This window comes from Haemaphysalis longicornis, unplaced genomic scaffold (genome assembly GCF_048455015.1).
Source record: "Haemaphysalis longicornis isolate Haplotype H1 unplaced genomic scaffold, Haemaphysalis longicornis Haplotype H1 scaffold_1, whole genome shotgun sequence".
NCBI classification, from domain to species: Eukaryota; Metazoa; Arthropoda; class Arachnida; order Ixodida; family Ixodidae; genus Haemaphysalis; species Haemaphysalis longicornis.
The window spans coordinates 173,706,078-173,726,028 of NW_027526203.1; the positions used below are offsets into that span (position 1 = coordinate 173,706,078).

The following is a 19,951-nucleotide window of genomic DNA, read 5'->3' on the forward strand; positions in this document are numbered from 1 at the left end:
ATTCTCGCCAGCATGAGATCCTGTTAATGTGGCTACGTCTGCTACAATGCGTAAGCTCCATTTGAACGCATGCCGCAATTAACGTAGCAACGCGAGAGCGGCCCCTGTGCTCACAGGATGCTCGTCCAGGCGCTGCTGCAGGTTGCGGAATGCTGGCAGGCGCGACAGGGCCGTGGCCCCCTCCAGCTGGTCGGGAGAGAGACCCGCAACGTGGATGGTCGGCTGGCCCGGCAAGATGCCCTCCTTGCCACGAAGCAAGTGGTTCAGCTCATGCTCAAAGTTGGCCTCCCTGCAGGCACATGGGTAACGCGGCATTCAGTGGCTCACCCGAGCAAAGTACTACAAGGAGTCAAGGTTGTCGGCAGCAGGGCGTTTGGTGCTGACAGAAAGCAGTGCCCAGTGACGAATTATTTTCAAAACCCTCTTCCTCATTACACAGTGCACGAAGCAGCGATTGCTTTTCTAACTGAAAAAAGCTACACTGAGCAATTAAATGATACTATTGCATTAATTAACATGTGGGTGAAAACAAAAATTGGAAGACTTTGGCAGAGCCCTTTGAGGAACGTGGTTATGCTATGGTACTAAAAGAACTACATTGGCACGAAAAAAATGCCACCCTTGGTGTAAACCAGTGGTGCTTCATCCCGTTTCCATGACCAGCACGGTTGCATTTCACCTCAGGGAAGCAGGGTCATGGTTGGCTGCAGCACCATTTCACCCTCACCAGCCACAAAAACATCCCCCTTCACTCCCTGGACACACCATTGGCAAAGACCGCTTCGTTCACATATAAAGCTCACAAGTGGCCTTAGACTGTACAGTGTCCCATTGAGAATTAGTATTATGGGGACTGTTGCACTGCCCTACAGTGTGCCATTGTGAATAATTCCCAGCCAAATTGCCCATTTCAAATCTTGCAGAAAGTGGCCACACTGGTCAGCAAGTACACTGTTAAGTGAACATATCCCTAGAAACCCTTCACATTTACGGCTGTCCCTATGAAAAGTGCACCTTCACTGAGAAAAAGTCCTCAAAAATGGGCTTTTTCACCTCTGTACCATCGTGCACGAACAAACAAACAGTGCTCACTGTGAGAATCCTCGGAGGTGTATGCGGCAGAGCAGGAGGGCAAAGGCCAGCTTGTCTTCATGAAGCATCCCCCGTGTGACCCTGGTGTACACCACCTGCAAGAACGCCACCCAGAACGCTACACTTCAGGCCCGGCGGGCGACTTCCCGACCAAAATGCCCGGGAGCCGTTCTTTAGTTTCTTCAGAAGCTGCCATCAAAGGGGGCCCCTCCAGCCCACCTGGAAGAGGTCCTTGGTGATGATGCCCAGGCGCGCGGTGTGGTCCACCACCCCGGTGAGGTGCGCATTGTTGGTGAGCACATCGTTGTAGATCTCCAGGAAGAAGTGCAGCGAGTACTGGTACAGGAAGTGGGCCTGCAAGGAGACATTGCCCCCACTCACTCAAACGGACAGCACATCATTCCCCATGGCGCAGCACAGACACAGCTTCACTTCCACACCCACCGTTTCAATTCTTGCACCAAAACAGACACACCACTGTAACTGGGAACTAAGGACAATGAAAGCTCGATTAGACCTAGCTCGTTTATTTGAAATATTAGATCATTCAAGCTGCCCTCACGGCTTCATGGATGTCCATCCATTACAAACCCAGTTAACTCGCGCAACACACTGTGTCTCCTCCAATCATATTCAGTGTGTATTTCCATGCAGTGTCTGCGACAGAGCACCTTCTTGGGCAAGTTTACAATTTTTACAAGAAAAGCTATGAAAAGAAGCATACTAATTAAGTACATTTCACTTTTCACAGGTTTGTGAATATGAAGTCCGCTATGAAACCCATGACAGAAATATTCTTCAATGGGTTGCCAAAGTCAGTATACGTTGACTCGCCTATTTCAGTCTGCTCCTTTCTAGCTAGCATACCGTTGTACTGTTAATAACAGACCAACATTTTAGCTTTACTTTATGTTAGCTACCTTCACATCAAGCCCTCACTGCTGTAAGGGAGCCAGAGCTTGGAAGGTGAGGCCTGGGTCCACCGCAGTAGCGATTGATTTGATTGATTGATTGTAGAGTTTAACGCACCGACGCAACGCAGACGATGAGGCACGCCGTAGTGGAGGGCTCCGGATTAATTTTGACCACGTGGGGATCTTTAACGTGCACCGAATTCTCATACACACAGGTGTTTTTGCTTTTTGCCTCCATCAGAAAAGCGGCCGCCGCGGCCGGGAATCGAACCCGCTAACTCGTGCACCGCAGTAGCGAGACCCAAAGTGAGAGTTACAGGGTGCACAGAAGCTTTTTCAAACCTGGCCGCTGCCTACGAGAAATTACCTCAACAGGCATGTCTGAAAGAACTTCTTTTGCATGCACTTATCAGAAGCAGGATCGTGCCTTCATTGTGCAAAAATCCTAAATAATTGTTCTGCGCATTTTATCAACAAATGTTTAAAACTGCTTTAAGAAGTTGATTTTTGTCCTTTGGGCATCACATATGGGGTGTGGGCTATATGCACAGGTGGGTTGGGTGTGTGAAAATAATGTGTGTGAAGACCACGTGTGCAGTGCACGGGCAAGTGTACGCACAGATGACAGCTAGTGGCAAAAGTAAGAGTATTAGCCCAATAACTGCCCATCTAAGCTGGCCATCGACTTTACTGTTTGAGCCTCAAAACACCCAAAGAAAATGAATTGTTTTCACAAATTTTGCCACAGTGGAACAGTGCGGAGAAAGTTGCATGCTGACAAGGAAGTTTCAGTGCACCAACTTTTACAAGTGACTGACGAGGAACAGAAAATACTTTTCTTTAACACAAATTTCACTTAAGAGACATCCGATGTACCGGAATTAAACTACAGTAGACTCCCGTTAAGACGAACTGAAACAGACCGAGAAAATGTGCTTTTCTAATGAGAAACTCGTCTTAAGTAGGGGTTTTTTTCCATTGTGAACACTACAAGAGAGCAAAAGTATTGTTTGTCTTAACCAAATTCGTCTTAACCAAAGCTTACTGCACATCTTTTCAACATTTTCAGAAGGAAGCATGCACAGGACTGCTAACGACCGCATGGTTGTTAGCAGTGAGGAAATGGCCCCATGGCACCAGTGTCAAGCCACTCCCCATGTGGCTTGGATCCAGTGGTGTTCAGGACTAGCACGGCCCCCGCCCAGTGCGGAGAAGAGGGGCAGCAGCACCCACCTGGTGCAGTCCCTCGAGGGTGAAAAAGATGGAGCTGCAGGCCTGGGCCAAGGGCTGGTACTGGAGGGAGACGGCCTCCACCTCGGCCATCACCTTGTCGGTCTCCTCCACCTTGCGCGAGATCTCCGCCGCCTCGTTCTTCAGCTTCTCCAGCGTGCTGATCACGCTGCAATGAACAACACGGGGGCCAGTGGGGTCAGCCTCTGTGGCAAGTGGCCAGGCACAGAGCCAGAGTCCCAGCAGTGAATGTGAATCCACAGAAGGGCTACCACATTGGCTTGGCGAAATCTGCATGGGTGCGCAAATGCCCCATAGTAGCTCTCGAATAAAATACAGTAACAAATCAATAAAAGAATGCCAAATAAAAAAATAGAACACCCGAACTTTTTTTCTTTTTTTAGGACAGGAAAGCAGTTCTAGAGTTGGGTTTTCGAGACTGGTTTGTGTCAAACTTGCCAGTCTTGGATTGTTTTTGTTTTCTTATGTTACCAGAGTGTTAACACATTCATGATCATTTTGCATCGCTCCTGCACCTTCACTGAACTCACACAAAACTTCCAAGGTCCAGAAAGAGCCAAGTGTGGGCAAGAACCCCTTCGGATTGGACCCTACTACTCCTCTCTGGATTTGCTGCAGTGTGGCAGTTATTGCACAAGCACAGTGATTAGTCATTTTCTGCAACGAAAGCATTGCATCTGGCTTAACACTGGGACTTGGAATTACAATAGCCTGTGCAAACCAAAAACGTTTCCCTTCATGTCATATAGAGTTCATTAGCAAAATGTAAATTTTTGTCTAGCAATCATGAGGGCCGCAAGCAGCCCACTACCGTGGACTAGTCCCACTATTGCTATTGCCAGTGCTCACACCTGCACAGCTAAACTATCTTCTGCATGCCGATTTCAGTTGTTCCTTTTCATTAAGTATCATCCGTTGTTTGTGTACAGTAATTCCTGTTTTCTGTTTTATACTGTGTAAACACTATTCGAAGAGTGAGTGCAAGAACTTGTGGGGACCCTGGTTTCCCTATGCCTCGCCTGCGCATGTTTTCGCGAGCTCGGAGCCGCCATTTTGGGTAGCCAGTGCATCACATGAGTCGCGACTTCTTCGTGGCCCCATGCGACGTGCCAAACCAGCTCGCCGCGAACGTGTGCACGAGGGCGCGGGGAAGGAGGACCAGTCTGTTGCCTTCCTTCGCGCCACCCCCTCCCCGACCAGGGGAAGACCTCTCCTCCCCTCCGGAGCTGACCTGCGGGATGAACGAGCATTCCGACGGGAGTCGACTGGGCGGTTTGGTCGGAATCAGTTGGCTTGGCAGTGCCTACTCCGAATGCCCCGATGACGGTGAACCCAGTTGGCTCCACGAACTCTGCTGAGAGATTCTGCCCTGATCGGTCGCACGGGATGCCTTCTCTGCTTTCGCGGCCGTGATGACAGATATCGAGGTCTGAGTCCCGTGGCTTGAGCGAGCGAACGGAGCCACACTGTCTCCCCGCAAGCGATAGTCGTGTTGTCTGGTATATGCCCTGTATCTACCAGGCATTAAAGCCTCACTTTGGATTGCCGGAGCCTGTCTACCGCATGCGAGTACCTGAATCCGTGCGCGAGTCTTCGGATTCCACAGGGGCTAATGTATGGCGTGTAGCACTTTCTCTAGCGAAACTAGCCGGGGTCCTCTGCTTTCCTGTACGTTAGCGCACAAACTATGCAGCAATTAACTGCTGAAGTTTAAGTGCAAGTGCTAAGAGTTTGCCGAACTGAACGGCAATATATAGACTCTTAACACCAGCCTGGCGTGTCCGACAAAAGTCTGAAGAGATTTCAGCCCTGTTATGTGCAGAGCTGCTTTCAATCCACGAATGTGTGCAGCACCAGTTATATTCAGCCCCAACCATGAGGCAACAAGCAGTTCCTATGGCAGAAAGGAAGATACAGTAGAATCTCGATGATACGAATCTCGCGGGACCGCGAAAAATATTCGTATCATCCGAAATTCGTATGAACCAACACAGACCAAAAAATTGAGCGCTGAAAAAAGTTTTCGTTTATTTCTTTTCTTACTTTCGCGTGAACAAATCCGTGATTTTTTCTGCTTTTTTTAAACCCCCACGTCACAAAGCAGTCCTTTCTGGAGCGCGTAACGCTTTGCCTAGCTTCGCGCTTGTCTCCTCACTCCCAGTGTCCAAGCTCGCTACACGCCGCAACAGTCAAGCGTGAACAGCATGGTGCGTTTTTGCACGCGATTCGCACGCCTCGGCTTTGCGCGCGCTGTATTTTCACGGCCGCATTGACGATTTCGCGTCCGCGGTATCTCCTACCTCGGTCAGAAAAGGACGCTGACGACTTGCGAAACGCTTCAGACAGCCCGCTGGCTCCGCCCGAGAAGTTTAGGCTTAGCACTCCAGCAGATATTTTATGGGCGCTTTCACTAGCGGCGCGGATGGTGTTTTATAGTACCGTTTTCGCCAACGTTATCAGCTCCTTTACTGCACAAGAAACTTCGTGTCTGCCTTGAGCGGCATTTTAAAGAGCGGCTAGAAGCAGTCGCTCAAGCGGCCGTGCCACTTCGCAGCCGAAGCCGCCGCCATGTTGCCGCCGCCGGCAGCGGCGCACGCAGCGTGCGAGAGGTTTCGCGGCGCGCATGGGGCGTGGGGGGAGCGTTTTCGCGAGCAGAAAACAACAGCCCGGCCGTTTCTGGAGAAAGAAGAGTGACAAATGGGGGGAGAGAGCCGTCACTTGCTTGTTCGGCAGTCGGGCGCCTCGCCGGCTCGTTCGTATCACCCGCCGCGCCGCGCAGGTCCATTCGTAACAGCCGAAATTTTTCCCATTGCAAACAATGCAATTTTGCCGAAACTTTTCAGAAATTCGTATCATCCCAAAATTCGTATCACCCAGAATCGTATCATCGAGATTCTACTGTACTGGTCAGGCGTGCAGAGAAGAGACAAACCTGTCGTCATCCAGAATCCTTCCCTTCGAGTCATTCAAGGCCTGGAGGAGAGATTTCTCCAGCTGTCGAAGCCGCACACGGAACTCTCCTGCGCACAGGGGACACACACAAGATTTACCCTTGGAAGGAGACTTCATAATTCGGGCTAGAAAGGTTTCAACGCTAACTACAGGCATTGTACCTACCCTGGAGTTTCAGCAGGTCCGACCGCTTTTCATCAATATCCTCTCGCTCCGCCTTCAAGACCTGCGCATCGAGGTTTGTGAGGGGAAAAAAACTAAGCATATAATCTAAGAACCCCAAATTTTGCCTTTATTCTCAGGGTTGTGCGAATATTCGAAAGTTTTGAATATCAAAGCCAAATTAATTTATATTTGATTCAGCATTAACTCTTTCGGGACCGCCGCAAAAAGTGATGAAAAAGGGAGGTCTCGGTACAAATTTTTTATTACATAAAGCAAAGGCACCATCCTGCCTTAGCATACACCAAAATGCAGCTAATTATATGTTCTTTGACATAGAATACCAAGTTTTCCTTCAACACTGACGACAGAACCATGAAAAAATCTGAAAGTAAGAACTTCGTAAAAAAACTAAAGAAAAAGATAGAAAAAAGCGCAAATATAAAAACATTAATAAAGAATACAATTATTTCAGGATATACAAAATCCAACACAATGCTTTGTTTCTTTATCGCGAAAGTTTGATGCGGCTAGGTGTAACTCGTTTTTTGTTTTGTGTGTGATCTCTTTGGCACTAAGGCCTTGGCTACGTCGTCGCCCCGGTACACGCCTGGCTCTCGTCTCGGCGAAAACTTGACCTGTTTCTGCGCTGGTGGCAGGAGATCACTACCATAGGTAGTTAACACCCTAGCGAACAAATATAAACCAGCCAGAACATATTTCGAGCGCACAAACCTACTCTAGAGCCAATTGAAACTAAAACGAACACCCACCTTTGACCGCGATTTGATGTTCCAGGCTGATCGACACCCGAAACCTCACTCGAGCTGAAATCCGATCTCTAAAGCCGCATTCCAACTCTTCACTGCCACTCTCATCGTTAAAATCCACAGTAGAAGGCAGAGATATGCGAGACGAGACGAGGCGGATTTCTTATCGCGCTTGCGCGAGTATGACGCCATGTTTGTTTACATTCGAAACCACTGCCCGTCAGAATAAAATATCTGATGCGTTGCCACTTGGCGATAAAAAAAGGAACTTCACAGAACAGAAAACTCCAGGTTTCAGACTATCTCCTAGATGTCGCTAGGTGTTCCATCGAGCGAAAATTTGTATTCTGCAGGCTCGCGAAACCATCGATCATATGTGATCGATCGCCTATGGAGCGGTCCCGAAAGAGTTAAGTCAAATAGAACTATGTTTTCACGAAAACTTTGAATTCAAAGCAAGTTCATAATACGCATTTCAAACAGCGAGCCTTTCTAAAATGCACATAGATACTGATTTCAATTACTTTGGATGCAGGGAATTGATTGATTGTGGGGAGTATTGCGCCGACGCTACACAGGCGACGAGGCACGCCGCAGTGGAGGGCTCCGGATTAATTCTGACCCCCTGGGGATCTTTAACGTGTGCTGAAATCTCGAACACACAGGCATTTTAACTTTTCGCCACACCAGATTGTGCCTCACATTAAAACACACAGGGCCTTATTGAAAATATGTAATAAATATCACCAAATGAGATAAATGAAAGTATTTTTTGCATATAACGTAGTCCCAGAATCAGAAGATGTTAATTTCTTTGGGAGGGGACGGGGACTCATTTGCGAAACTTGACAAGGCACACGGCCCAAAATGAGCCTTCCTTTCACAAGAGAAGCCTTCCTTTCACAAAAGATGAGCCTTCCTTTCACAAAATGAGCCTTCCTTTCACAAAATGTCCTTGCCTGAGTGTAACAACTGAACCAATAACTCTGCATAGCTTCTTGTTGCAGGAAAAAAAGAAACAAATGTTGCTAGGGTTGGATTTAAACCAAACCCCCTTTATTGTCACAACAGCATCTACAGACATGTGCATTTATTTAACTGCTCAGCCACAGCTGGGTTCAAAAACACTGCGTAATGCCGTAAAAAATAATTACAAAGAAAAAAATGATAGGTAATACACTGGGCAAATGCATGAGACGCTAACAAAATGCCTTGCTGGTGACATGCACTACGCTTCCGATGACTGATCAGGACACTCACCCCTGGTGAGCGCGATGGATGAGGTATTTTTGCACTCTCCCCCTATCATGGCCAATACTTCAGATGTTTCATTTATGATATCAGTAGCAGCCTTCCCTACTGCCTTAGGGGTGCTAAATCGACTGTTGTTTTTGAGCAATAATTTGCTCTAACAGACAGCCCCAGCTGCCACTGCCAATTTGCATCACCTCTTATGATCGCTGTTAAATCGTTTCTTAGTGCCTTTTAGTGAAGATTACTCAAGAAACTGGTGCAACAATAAAGGGGACCCACCTGATTCAGGCACTGGCTTTGCAAGCTGCTTCGGGTCACTGTGAAGTTGACAAAAGTCACCCTCGAACAGAGGTCGGGCGGGAACTCAACCTGAAGGGAAGACAACAAAAGGTGCAAGATGCAAAGCTTGTCACTTGCAGTGCAGTAATGAGCAGTGCGACTTCTTTCATGTTTAAAGCTATTGTGGCACGCATCTACGGCACGCATTACCTCTCACGGAGATCACTAAATGATACACTTTGCATATGCTGGCACGGTCAAGCCGACAATGAGGAAAATGAGCAATGAAATAAGTGGTTTATTTTACCATATAACGTACGCATGCTGCGACTGTTCATTGGTCTATCCAACATATTGTTGTGACTGGTATTGTTTAAAACGGGTTTGCCTGTATATCCATTGTACGCATGACTAAGTTTGTAGAGGTTAAGACACCCTGCATGCTGCGCACCCAGCACCCTCTGTCAGTGCTCTGTCGCACTACTTCCCCACCATCACCTTATCAGGCTCAATATAACGGGTTCAAAAAACAAATCTTATACCAATTTGACAGCAGTTAAATATGTAAAATAATTCAACATGCCAAATCTGATACAACCAAGTTCACACATGGCCGAGACTGGCTGAGATGAAGGTGGACTTGGTCATGGCTCTGCAAATAATGCCTGCTGTACGGAAAGCTCGACAACTGCAAACCTTCAGGCATGCCTGATTTTTCCCAATTTGCCCAGAGCACACACAACCTACAGATGAAGCACTGCAAACCGATTATCAATGACGGTGTTACCGTGGGGTCCCTGGTCGAGAGGAAGATGCAGAACGTGGGCGACAAGTCAATGTCCTGGTCCCCGAGTGTGATGAGGACGCGCCCACCCGTCTTGCGCACTTCCCGGTTCAGCACTGGATTCAGGATCGGGTCGTAGCTCTCCACATCCTGGGGGGAGGGGGAGGGGACACAAGGGAGGAATTGCAAGGGTGCGAGGCTTTTAGGCATTCACAGGCCACACTGCTGGCTTGGCATACTTCACTGCGCACTAGCTCAGAAAACATGCAATTTTAAACCATAGAGCACAAAAGCTGGCAACACCAACTAGAGACAACTAGAATTAAACAACAGGAAGGAGACAACAACACACCTGGACGAGCAGTGGGTTTCCAAAACGCAGTGCACTCTCCAGGTTCTTGCGGAAGGAGTCATCAAGGAAGCTAGAAGGAAAAAAATGGGGGGAAAATGCATGTTTCAAAGACGTGAATTCAATCAAAAGTTGTTGCTGAGCTAGTTGAGACACAGCGCTAAATGGATGTGGACAAAGTGAGACACAAACCAACATACACAGGCACCAACATATTTGGGTACCGTATCCAGTCTACACTTGTTACAGCGGATCCCGCAACAATGGACTTCTGGTACAACAGTCCATTTCTGTTGCTTTGTTTGGACCCCATGTTAAGTGGAATCCACTCCGCTCATAACGGACCCAGCTATAGCAGACCATTGGCTATAACAGACTAAATTTTGGACAAAAATTGTTTTAACTGAATGCTAATAGCAGACTTCCACGGTGCCAGCACCCCATATGCTTTTTCTCTATTTTGGCGAGGAAACTATGTCTGGCAACATTGTCGGCATAGAACAGGTCATTAGCACAGCCAAGCCAAGTCAGTGCCGGTGGCCTTTATTTTTGCGCGACTCATGGTGAAAAACAGGCCGACATCACCAGAAGTACGAGTCTCAAAGCAGACGGTCCGCTAGACTGTCAAGTACAAGGAAGCTGCCGAAAAATGCGACTCCAATGAGATTGATGAACAATACTCTCGAATACATTAAGTGGTGCACCCGGGGGTCGAGCTTACCCTCATCACAGTTTTTTTATGTGATAAAGAACTCAGGTTCAGTGAAGTTTGGCGTTTATTATTCCCACGCACATATTGTTCCTGTTCCATTCGATGAAAAAGGTAAGAAATGCCTCAAGCAGAGGGATGGTACCCATCCATTGTCCACTGGCCATGCAGAGTCCAATTGGTCTAACTTCTGATTTCACAGCTGTCCTTCATCAGATTATTTTGTATCAGCTGTTTTACTGACCAGACAATGATCATTAAAAAGGCAGAAGCTGCCTTGGGGAAACATCAGGCAGCAATCTGAATTGTTTCACAAGCGGTTTTAGGCAAACCTGCCTTTTAACAAAGGGTTTGAAAGGAGCCTGGCTAATTCTGCTGGAAATGGCTGATTTTTATAGCTGGTTAGTAAGTGCCCCTAGTTATATTCTCGCTTTATTTGCTCAGCTTAGAATGCGTTTCTATGCATTCAGCCGCATGTGCTAGGCCTTCACCAAGTGTCAGTGCTAAGCTTCAAAAACTGCGTTTGGAGATTGTTTTTCACTGCGTGTGCACTTTGAAGAGATGCTGCAGGCCCCCCACTCCCCTTCTTCCCCTTTCAGATACAGCATACTTCAGATACAGTGGACATTTTTTTCCAGATTAAAAGGGTTCGTTGTAACGGGCTTAGACTGTATACTGGTTAGTGTCACACCTCGTACACATCCACTTAGTGTCACCCAGGAACTTTTGTCTTGAATGCAAGTCTAGACACCCACACATATACACAAAACAAGACACAGCATTGTGACGGAACCCACTGAAGACAAAAATCGTTGCAAAAATCTGGAGCCCTGACCTTGGAGGAGGTGTGCTCACCTCGTCTTGGTGATCTTGCGCTCCCGGAACTCGTTGAGAATGTACTTGGTGGCCTGCCCAGACGGGTCAATGATAAGCGGGTACCTGTTGAACCGCTTGAGCATGATGGCATTCTCCGTACAGAGGTCGTCAGTGGGCAGCGCATTGGCCTGCCAACGAAGGCGCTCGTCCGCTGTCGACAGGTACTGCGCATCGATAGGGGTGGGCAAAAGTCGGGCATCTTGAACGGAAGATCACGCACTTGTCAAGACAGTATTTGCCTGAACTCAAATATAAGCAGTCCACAAAAGAAATCAACCTTGTTATACCACACTGGGAAAGACGAGAGAGTTATTCAACACAGCCTACATTTACTAGATCAACATAAATCCAAAACAAGCCTGAAAGAAACAACTCAAATAAACTAAGTGCAGTGCCCCTAATATCAACCACTTGGGGTCAAATTGTCAGAGCTTACAGACGTGACAAAACCCATTTTCAATATATAGTCATGTTCGGCTGCTTGGTCGAACCGTGACTTCATGAAACTTGATTTTACGCCCGAATTGACATAAAATTTGGATCCCCCGCTCAGTTGCCCATAAACTTAATGCCCTCTTGATTTCACAAAGTTCCTGATTTAACAAAATATTTTGCAGGTCCTGGTGACATTGATGTTCCAACTCTACTAACTCTACTACCTAACTTTCTTATAGCGCCCCTTGGAGGGTGCGGCAAGACTGTCTGACCAAGACAGTGTTGCTACTGCCACAATTTTTTTCTCAGGTTTTTTTGGACATGGACCCAATTAGCATCCAACATGCGCCAACCCAACTGGGGACTTCCCTTTTGATCAGAAAACGTCAGCCCAACAAACACCCATTGCACTAAATGCTGCCACGACAAAAACAAATATGACTTGGGCCCTAACATGCTGCAGCAGCCTGCATTTAGGCTACTACAATGGTGTTCTACAAAAGCACGAAGCTTCAAGCTGATTCAGACCCCCCGGGAATCTCCCACATGCCTATGCCCGAAGAACGGCCCGGGAGGAAGAGAAAGGGCTACCTCGGTGCGTGCCAGGTCCTGGCGGAAGTGGATGCCCGCTTGCTGCAGGTGGGTGCACCAGTTGTTGAAGAGATTCTGCCGGTACTGCTGGTCAAAGTAGCCCGCGTAGGCTAGGAAGGCCGAGCCGAGCAGCACGTCGCCCGAGATGGTGGACATCTGGTTCTTGAAGGTCTCGCTCGTGTCCTCCCAGCGCTGCTTCTCCGAGCTCAGGCTGCTGAGCAGGGCGATGCTGCGGTCCACCTTGGCCTGCACGCTGGCCAGGTCCGCCTTGATGGCCTGCGCCTGGGACACCAGGTTGGCGTACTCCTCCTTGTACGAGGCAATGCTGCGCTCCAGCTGCACAATCACCGAGTCGATCTCCTCCGCATTGTGCTTGTTGCTCTCCGCCTCGGCCTCCAGGCTGGCCAGCTCGTTGCGCAGGGGCTCCACCCGCTTCAGCATGTCCGCAAAGTTGATCTGCACCCAATGAGGACCCGGTCACACACACTGTGCTGCGAGGTGCACATCCTCCAGCAGGGGCCCACACACTGCGCACAACTGAAGGCTGATCAATGGCAGCCAAGGCCAAAGAGAGCCGATTGCCAGCTAGTTATTTTGTGCATGCACTGTTGGGCGCTACACCAGTAAGCCAATAATGTAAGTTTCCTGCCTAGAGCCCACCATGTCTACAGCATAAAATATCCTCGCACCAAAAGCTCAGAGAAAATTCAGTGCCTCGAAAGTGTGTGTGGTCTGCTAAATGATCAGCCTTCTACTTTTTCTTGAACTCTGCCTTGAGATATGGGCCCGTATTCATTGCAGCAAGTAAGCTCAACACAGCATGCAGGGTTAGCCAGGTCAAAACTAAAAGGTAGCAAAATAAAAAATGCAAAAGAGTGCCCTCACCTGTGCAATCGCCCACTTGACCATCGGTCCGCAGGCAACACTGGCCCGGTTCACTTTCTCAAAGTTGAACTCGGGGTTGCTCAGATACTTGGTCTTCATCTTGTTCCGAATCTCATCCCTACATCGTTGACAAGCGAGACACAGGGACTCAATGAACAGGGGGCCCAGAATGGGCCGCATGTGCAGAGCTATAACTTCCCCTCACACCTTGCGAGAGGGGAAATTAGTCAGCCAAAAAATTAGCAACAAATGTGCCTGGCAGGCAGTGCCCCAAATGAACACGTGTCACTTTGCAAAAACCTGGTTTTGTCGCTGTGAAGCCTCAGCGAAAACGGACAGGAGGCCAGAGTGGCGAGCAAAGTGGAGGGAGGAAGTGGAGGAAGACAATGGAGTGAGGCGAGTGGAGTGAAATGGAAAGAGTGGAGGAAAAAGGGGAGTGGAATGGAGGAAGTGGAGAGGGGGCACAGAGGCATGGAGGGGGGGAAGGGGGCGAAGTGAATCCAGTTCGTCAGCACATATCTGTCACACAACCAGAAATGCAATGGCAAGTGGAATGAAATGAAAAGAGTGAAGAAAAAGAGGAGTGGAATGGAGGAAGTGGAGGGGGGGCATAGAGGCATGGGTGTAGTGAATCCAGTTCGTCAGCACATAGTATCTGTCACACACCCAGAAATGATAACTGCTACCTTATTAAAACCCTTAGAATACCCAATAGACACTTAGGGAAAAATATGCTCCCCAAAACACAACCCATTTCTCACACGCAAGAGCAAAAAAAGGCTGTGTGTATACACCACAGCCCGAAAACTGCATGCTTGCTTCTTGACATTGCAAGCACCATGCATATGCCAAATTCACCTACACTGTTCCAAAAATTACCAGCATCACCCAACTTTTGCCAGCTCCCAACGAGGGACGTGTGCCATTTCTTACACAAGGCACAGCCCCAAAACACTGGATGCTGGCCTCTTGGCATAGGAGGCAACATGCAGGGCACAAAACTTGTCACAGAGTAAACGAGAAAGTGGCAGCAGTGAGAAAAAAAAAATACAGGGGAATGGGACAAAATTTCCCAGCTCAACAAAGCCCACAGTGCAACCATTTTCTGCCAATCCCAACGAACTTTGAGCTGATAAAAAATACAGGGGCAAAAAGAGGCCAAACAAGGCCCCGATCGAAAGCCAGAAATGCAGAGAAGAGGTCGACATTCCCACATGTGCAGAAAGACGTGAAGCATTGCCTTCCAAGGCACCAGTGTGCCCCCCAGTAATGCCGCTGACGAAACCAGCCCACAGACACCCCTGAAGGATATTGGGCCGCTATCCACAAGATGAGATTACAAAAGACTGCACCTTCAATCAACAAACATTAGCCATATGGGCAAGTCCTGACGCACACAAGGCGTGGAGAGTAGGAAAAACGATTTGGCGCAATCTAAATTCTCGCTCCCCTTTTGCCACACAAACGGCTTTAAGGGTCGGCTGAAAAGCATGCAAACCGTTAGAAGCTACAGCTCACCCAATATTGCACAGAATTTCCAGCAATTTGATTAACCGTGCGTGCTTTACCTCAGAACTCGCAAACCCCTCATTCCACTTCCCTGTGAAAACCAGAGAAGTGTACAGCGAATTATGAGCAATATCAGACTAGCTACAGTTTTTGAAGTTTTCCACATACCTGCAAACCCTCTCAAGCACTGCTGTGGAATTACTTGAAGACTTAGCGCAGTTTACTGTTAAAGCAACGCATGCATCGGCATGCCACAAACCCCGTGCAAGCTCATAGCTTCCTCTTCATTCAGCGAGGGAAAAAAAAGCAATCTCGAATCATTTGTTGCCGTCCCACTGCAACAGAGTGCCATTTTCTTCTAAAGCCTGAAGGCAAACCCACTGTGGCTAACGTGAATGACAACTTCAGGGTTTCGACCAGGATGTCATTTTACTCGGTGGTGGCTGCTGTGTGTGGCCTAGCTCCTTCCTTTCCTACTTGCTCCCCCATCGGTGCTGAGCAGACTCCAGCATGCGGAAGGTCACACCCCTGCGATCCGCAGCTTACGTGATATCCACCGCGTTGAAGTAGACGATGGTGTTGATAAACGAGTCGCTCAAGAGGACGGCGCGGATGGCGCGCCAGTCGTGCGCAGGCTCCCCAAGCAGAAGGCAGATGGCTTCCAGCGCAGTCTTAACCGGCAGCGGCGGATTCGCCATGCTCCGCAGTTCCACGAGGTGTTGACGTTTAATGGCCTGCACCGCTACGAGTGGCGCACGACCCGAAGGGCAACACACGATGAATTTACCGCCACATTCGACACGCTTCTGTGCACACACATGCAGGAAAAGCGCATATCAACTGGACATAATTTTTTGTTGCTGTTAGCCACGTACACTGTACTTTTCGGTCTACAAGTAGCAACGCTTACGAATGTCTGTTCCTACACAAAAATACGTTACTTAAGTGACCACTGTACAAAACCCCTCATTATTCTGTCATCATCATCATCACCAGCCTGTCTACGTTCACTGCAGGGCAAAGGCCTCTCCCATCAATCTCCAATTACCCCGGTCCTGTGCTAACTGCGACTAATTTATCCCCGCAAACTTCTTGATCTCATCTGTCCGTCTAACTTTCTGCCGCCCCCTGCCACGCTTGCCTTCTCTAGGAATCCACTCTGTTACCCTTAATGACCAACGGTTTCTTGCCTTTGCATTACATGCCCTGCCCACGTCCATTTCTTCTTCTTAATTTCTACTAATATGTCCTTAACACTCGTTTGTTCCATGACCCACTCGGCTCTCTTCTTGTCCCTTAATGTTACACCTATCATGTTCCGCTCCATTGCGCGCTGAGTTGTCCTCAATTTAAGTTGAACCCCCTTAGTGAGGCTCCAAGTTTCTGCCCCGTAGGTGAGTACGTACGTCCCAGCAGATTGCTGAACTGAACGAGAAATTCCATACGCATTCATCATGAGCTGATATACTGGAAGCAGCATGTGCTGAAGCTCCTTGATTCACCAGCACACTGGCCTTCCTGCTCCTACAACTCGGTGTTACGTGCTACGTATGAAGATTGCCGGTAACACGGCGGTGCGGTAGTGTAGCTAACAAACATGTTGCATGCCCACATAGCATGTTGCAAGCAAATGTTGCAGCTCCACAAAACAAAGCTGTTGTAGTGCGATTTTCGCGAGTTTCCGCTTCCTGCAGCTGTTGTTGTGATCCTGATACAGCGTGTACGACAAAGAATGTGGCAGACTTGATGTGCTAGTGTTTGCTTCTTTCATTAGCCACAATTACGACTAAGGCATACTACGAGGAAGGTGAAACCCTAGACCAGGGGTTCTCAAGCATGTTGGTCCGAGGGAACCCTGCTAAGTTCCGTTGTGTGCCAAGGAACCCCCTCCCCAACTCCCGCCAGTTTTCGTTCCATTCATGCTACATTAACGTGCAATAAATTCAAAAGCAGGCAAGGGTATCGTTTTTTTCCCGTCGACTTTACGCGAATGCGTACGCTAGCGGCACCTATCTCCAAACAGGAGAAATGTGCATGGGGGTAATATAAGGTTGAGATTCAAGTGCAATAGTTTAACCACGTGGCCCGTTTTCGGAGTCTGGCTGGCTACAAGCTGCAGGCGAGATTTATTGCGCAGCTCGCGCGTTTCTGTTATGTGCCGAGATGTGCTTACTGACACTCGGGCGTGAGTAATGGAGGTTCCTTAGATCGATCGCACCTCAAGTTTACCATACAAGACTTTGCGACTGCGGAACCAGGGAAAATTTATCAGTGGCTCGCGGAACCCTGAGGAGGGGCCTTCGGAACCCCTAGGTTCCGCGGAACCCACTTTAAGAAACCATGCCCTAGACACTTGGACTACACACATGCAGTACGCAATTAGGAAATATTTCCCCAGTAGATAAGCAGCGCGATAGAAAGAACCACAGAGCCCCACCTCTGTAACAGCATGGCTGTACGTGCCATGCTTGCTTTCAACATTGACTAGAACTGGACTTTACCCAACTGGACCCTCACTCTTCTAAAGGGTGACCTAATTCGAGTCCTTATTTTCACTGCACACCACCAGAGCAGAACGAGTCTCACTTTGGCGCCACTCTGTAACAAGAGCCACACCAACTAGGCACCCCATACTTTTTTGAACAGCATCAGCCTATCCATACAGGCCAACGGGTGACGATGTCAAGTGACAACTTTCAGTGCTTCGGCAATGCTTCCAAGGGTCTCATACCTATCAATATCCTTCCAATCAGCTAGCCTAATTAAGTGAAATTTACAACAAACAACATTTTTTGGTGTTAGATGCATAGCCAAATGGTTTGGACTCGCTGAGGTACTTCAAACACGAACTTTGCTGTAGTCTACCATCAACAGCCATGAACTGTTTACTGCACGGCAAATGATGTCGCAAATGCCACGTATTAGAAACTAGACAGCAGCCAAAGCCATGTTGTGGGACAGCTTCAGAAGCTTTTCAGTGATGAGCATTGTGTGTCAGTAACACACATCCTGGTTAAGTACTATTTACTAACTATGCTACAAATTATGGAGCAAATGTGATAGTTGGCAAATCAACATCTGCTCTTACAGCTGTTACTACAGTCAAACGTCGTCATAAAACTGAAAGGGCCCTCCGATTTGTTCATTATAACCATCATTTCATTATAGCTGTAGCGCACATTCACCACAAATATTATGCACTAGGAGTGCTGTACAGTCACAGAAATGAAATGCGAATGCGAAAATATGAACCGGACACTCACATAGCCCAGTAAAATTGTCGCATGGCTCCGCAACTGTAATGAAGTCTGGAAATGTGACTTTCCAAATATACCCTAGCCACACCATTAAGTGATCTCCCCGAACCATACACCCCAATTTTGGTCGTTCTGCTTCATATTTTACTGTTCACATTTCATTTGTCCATGACTGTACATACCCCCAGCAAACAGCGGAGAAAACAGCAACTCGCCGCTCAGTGGCACAAAAAAAAAATCCCCGTATTCATCAATTGCCTGCAGCTACCTTATTGCACAATCAAATAGCTTATTTTTCAGGCAGACTTCGCTGGAAAGAAGAGTGTACAGTGTAGACCATTAGTAACGTAACGGCTTATAGTGAGGGACCGAATATAACGCGAGCTTTTGTGACTACCGGCAGAGTCCGTCAATGCTTTTCTGGTCGTGAAACTTCACCGTCACGCTATGGGAGAGCTTCGTACGCTGCTCAGGGAGGCCGCGCCGCGGCGCTGGCGTTGATCGGAGGGCAGCCGGCGAAGCGGTCGGAGCGGAGTGCGGCGCGTAGCAGACGCTCCATGCGGTGTTAGCAGGGCTCGTGGGGACTTCAAAAAAATCAAGCACAGATAGCCGTCGGCAGTTTTGAGCGTGCGTTCTGCCGCATACGGCTTCCCTGCAAGGGCTGCAATCCTGACGGCTTCGTTTTGTAGCCACAATTGAAGGCACAACTACCAACATTCCGTTTCTATCCAGAAAAGTGCCGCCAAACACGTACGCAAGTTCTGCCGCGCACGGCTGAACGCGCGCTGCAGCGGCGGCGGCCCGATGCCCTCCGTAGGATACCTCGAGAACAGACCGCTGTACAGGGTGGAGACACCCTTTGAACGATCCCGTGCCGCCCCTATTGGGTCGAAGTGCTCAACGCGCTGTTCTTTTCGTTTCCCACAAGACGCAGCAACGCGATACATATACGATGGTTCAAACTTCGCCAGTAAACCGCGTTGTGGAGATAATTACGGTGCGGTTTTGTTACAATGACTTGCTGCGGCGGCGAGCGAGCGAACCAAAATGGCGGCGCAACGCATACGTGTCTCCACTCTGTACGGCGGACGCGCGTCAATGTAGGTATTCTAGCCCTCTGATCTGCGGCGGCGCCTCTCGCGGGAGCCTTTGTCCTCAAACAAAACTCGGCTGGGAGTTTCATGACCAGAAAAGCATTGACGGACTCTGCTACCGGTTTGCCTCCCACAGAACTCAATGCATAAGCATACTGCTTAAAATGCGCTTGGCCGAGGCACAATACCGTTTATAGTGCAGTTTTTTGGCGGGTCTGCTGATCGACTAGCGCAGCTGGGGCATTGTTTTAGGGTAGCAAAAGAAAAAAAAAGTATGAAATCACACGTCTTATGCAGCACGCACCCCTTGCTCTCCTATCTTCAACACACGAGAAAAAAATAGGCACCCTTTAGTTCACGTGTACATGATAACCACAACTGTCCTTGGTTGACGCATTTCGGAAGATGGCGACCCCCCTCCCTGTCGGCACGCGGCAAGTTGTTTCTATGGTGAACTGCATCGTGTACGATGGCGTTGCGCTTGCGTTTTTCCTTTTTTTTTTTTTTTTTTTTCACGTTAGTGTCTACGATTCTGCGCTCATGGTGGCTTCGTCGCGTAACAGTGGGAGGAGCCTGACGACTTGCACCAATGGGGAGAAGCACACCTAACGGCGGGCGATTCAAAGTGCTCCGAGCAGCCGGCTAGCCGCGCCAGAGATGTTTAGGCCTACCACCGCAGTATTTATTGATGTGCGCTTTCACAAGCAACGTGGATGGCATTTTCTATTCCCCTTTTCGCCCAGATTATCAGCTCTTTTCTTGCATGAGCATCTTCACTTGCACCTCGT

General features: G+C 48.5%; 1 protein-coding gene across 1 annotated transcript in view; it reads right to left on the bottom strand.

Annotated features, from left to right (window-relative positions):
- Positions 1-19,951, bottom strand: part of LOC144139424 (dynein heavy chain, cytoplasmic-like) — a 157,593-nt gene that overhangs the window by 26,034 nt on the left and 111,608 nt on the right. Inside the window, exons 53-64 of the mRNA XM_077671760.1 lie at positions 13,304-13,421; positions 12,419-12,874; positions 11,372-11,556; positions 9,811-9,880; positions 9,462-9,608; positions 8,675-8,764; positions 6,375-6,435; positions 6,190-6,277; positions 3,240-3,405; positions 1,312-1,446; positions 1,093-1,187; positions 115-289 (exon numbers count right to left, since the gene is read on the bottom strand). Coding sequence (XP_077527886.1) covers positions 115-289; positions 1,093-1,187; positions 1,312-1,446; positions 3,240-3,405; positions 6,190-6,277; positions 6,375-6,435; positions 8,675-8,764; positions 9,462-9,608; positions 9,811-9,880; positions 11,372-11,556; positions 12,419-12,874; positions 13,304-13,421 — 1,786 coding nt within the window. The remainder of the gene's footprint in view (positions 1-114; positions 290-1,092; positions 1,188-1,311; positions 1,447-3,239; positions 3,406-6,189; positions 6,278-6,374; positions 6,436-8,674; positions 8,765-9,461; positions 9,609-9,810; positions 9,881-11,371; positions 11,557-12,418; positions 12,875-13,303; positions 13,422-19,951) is intronic.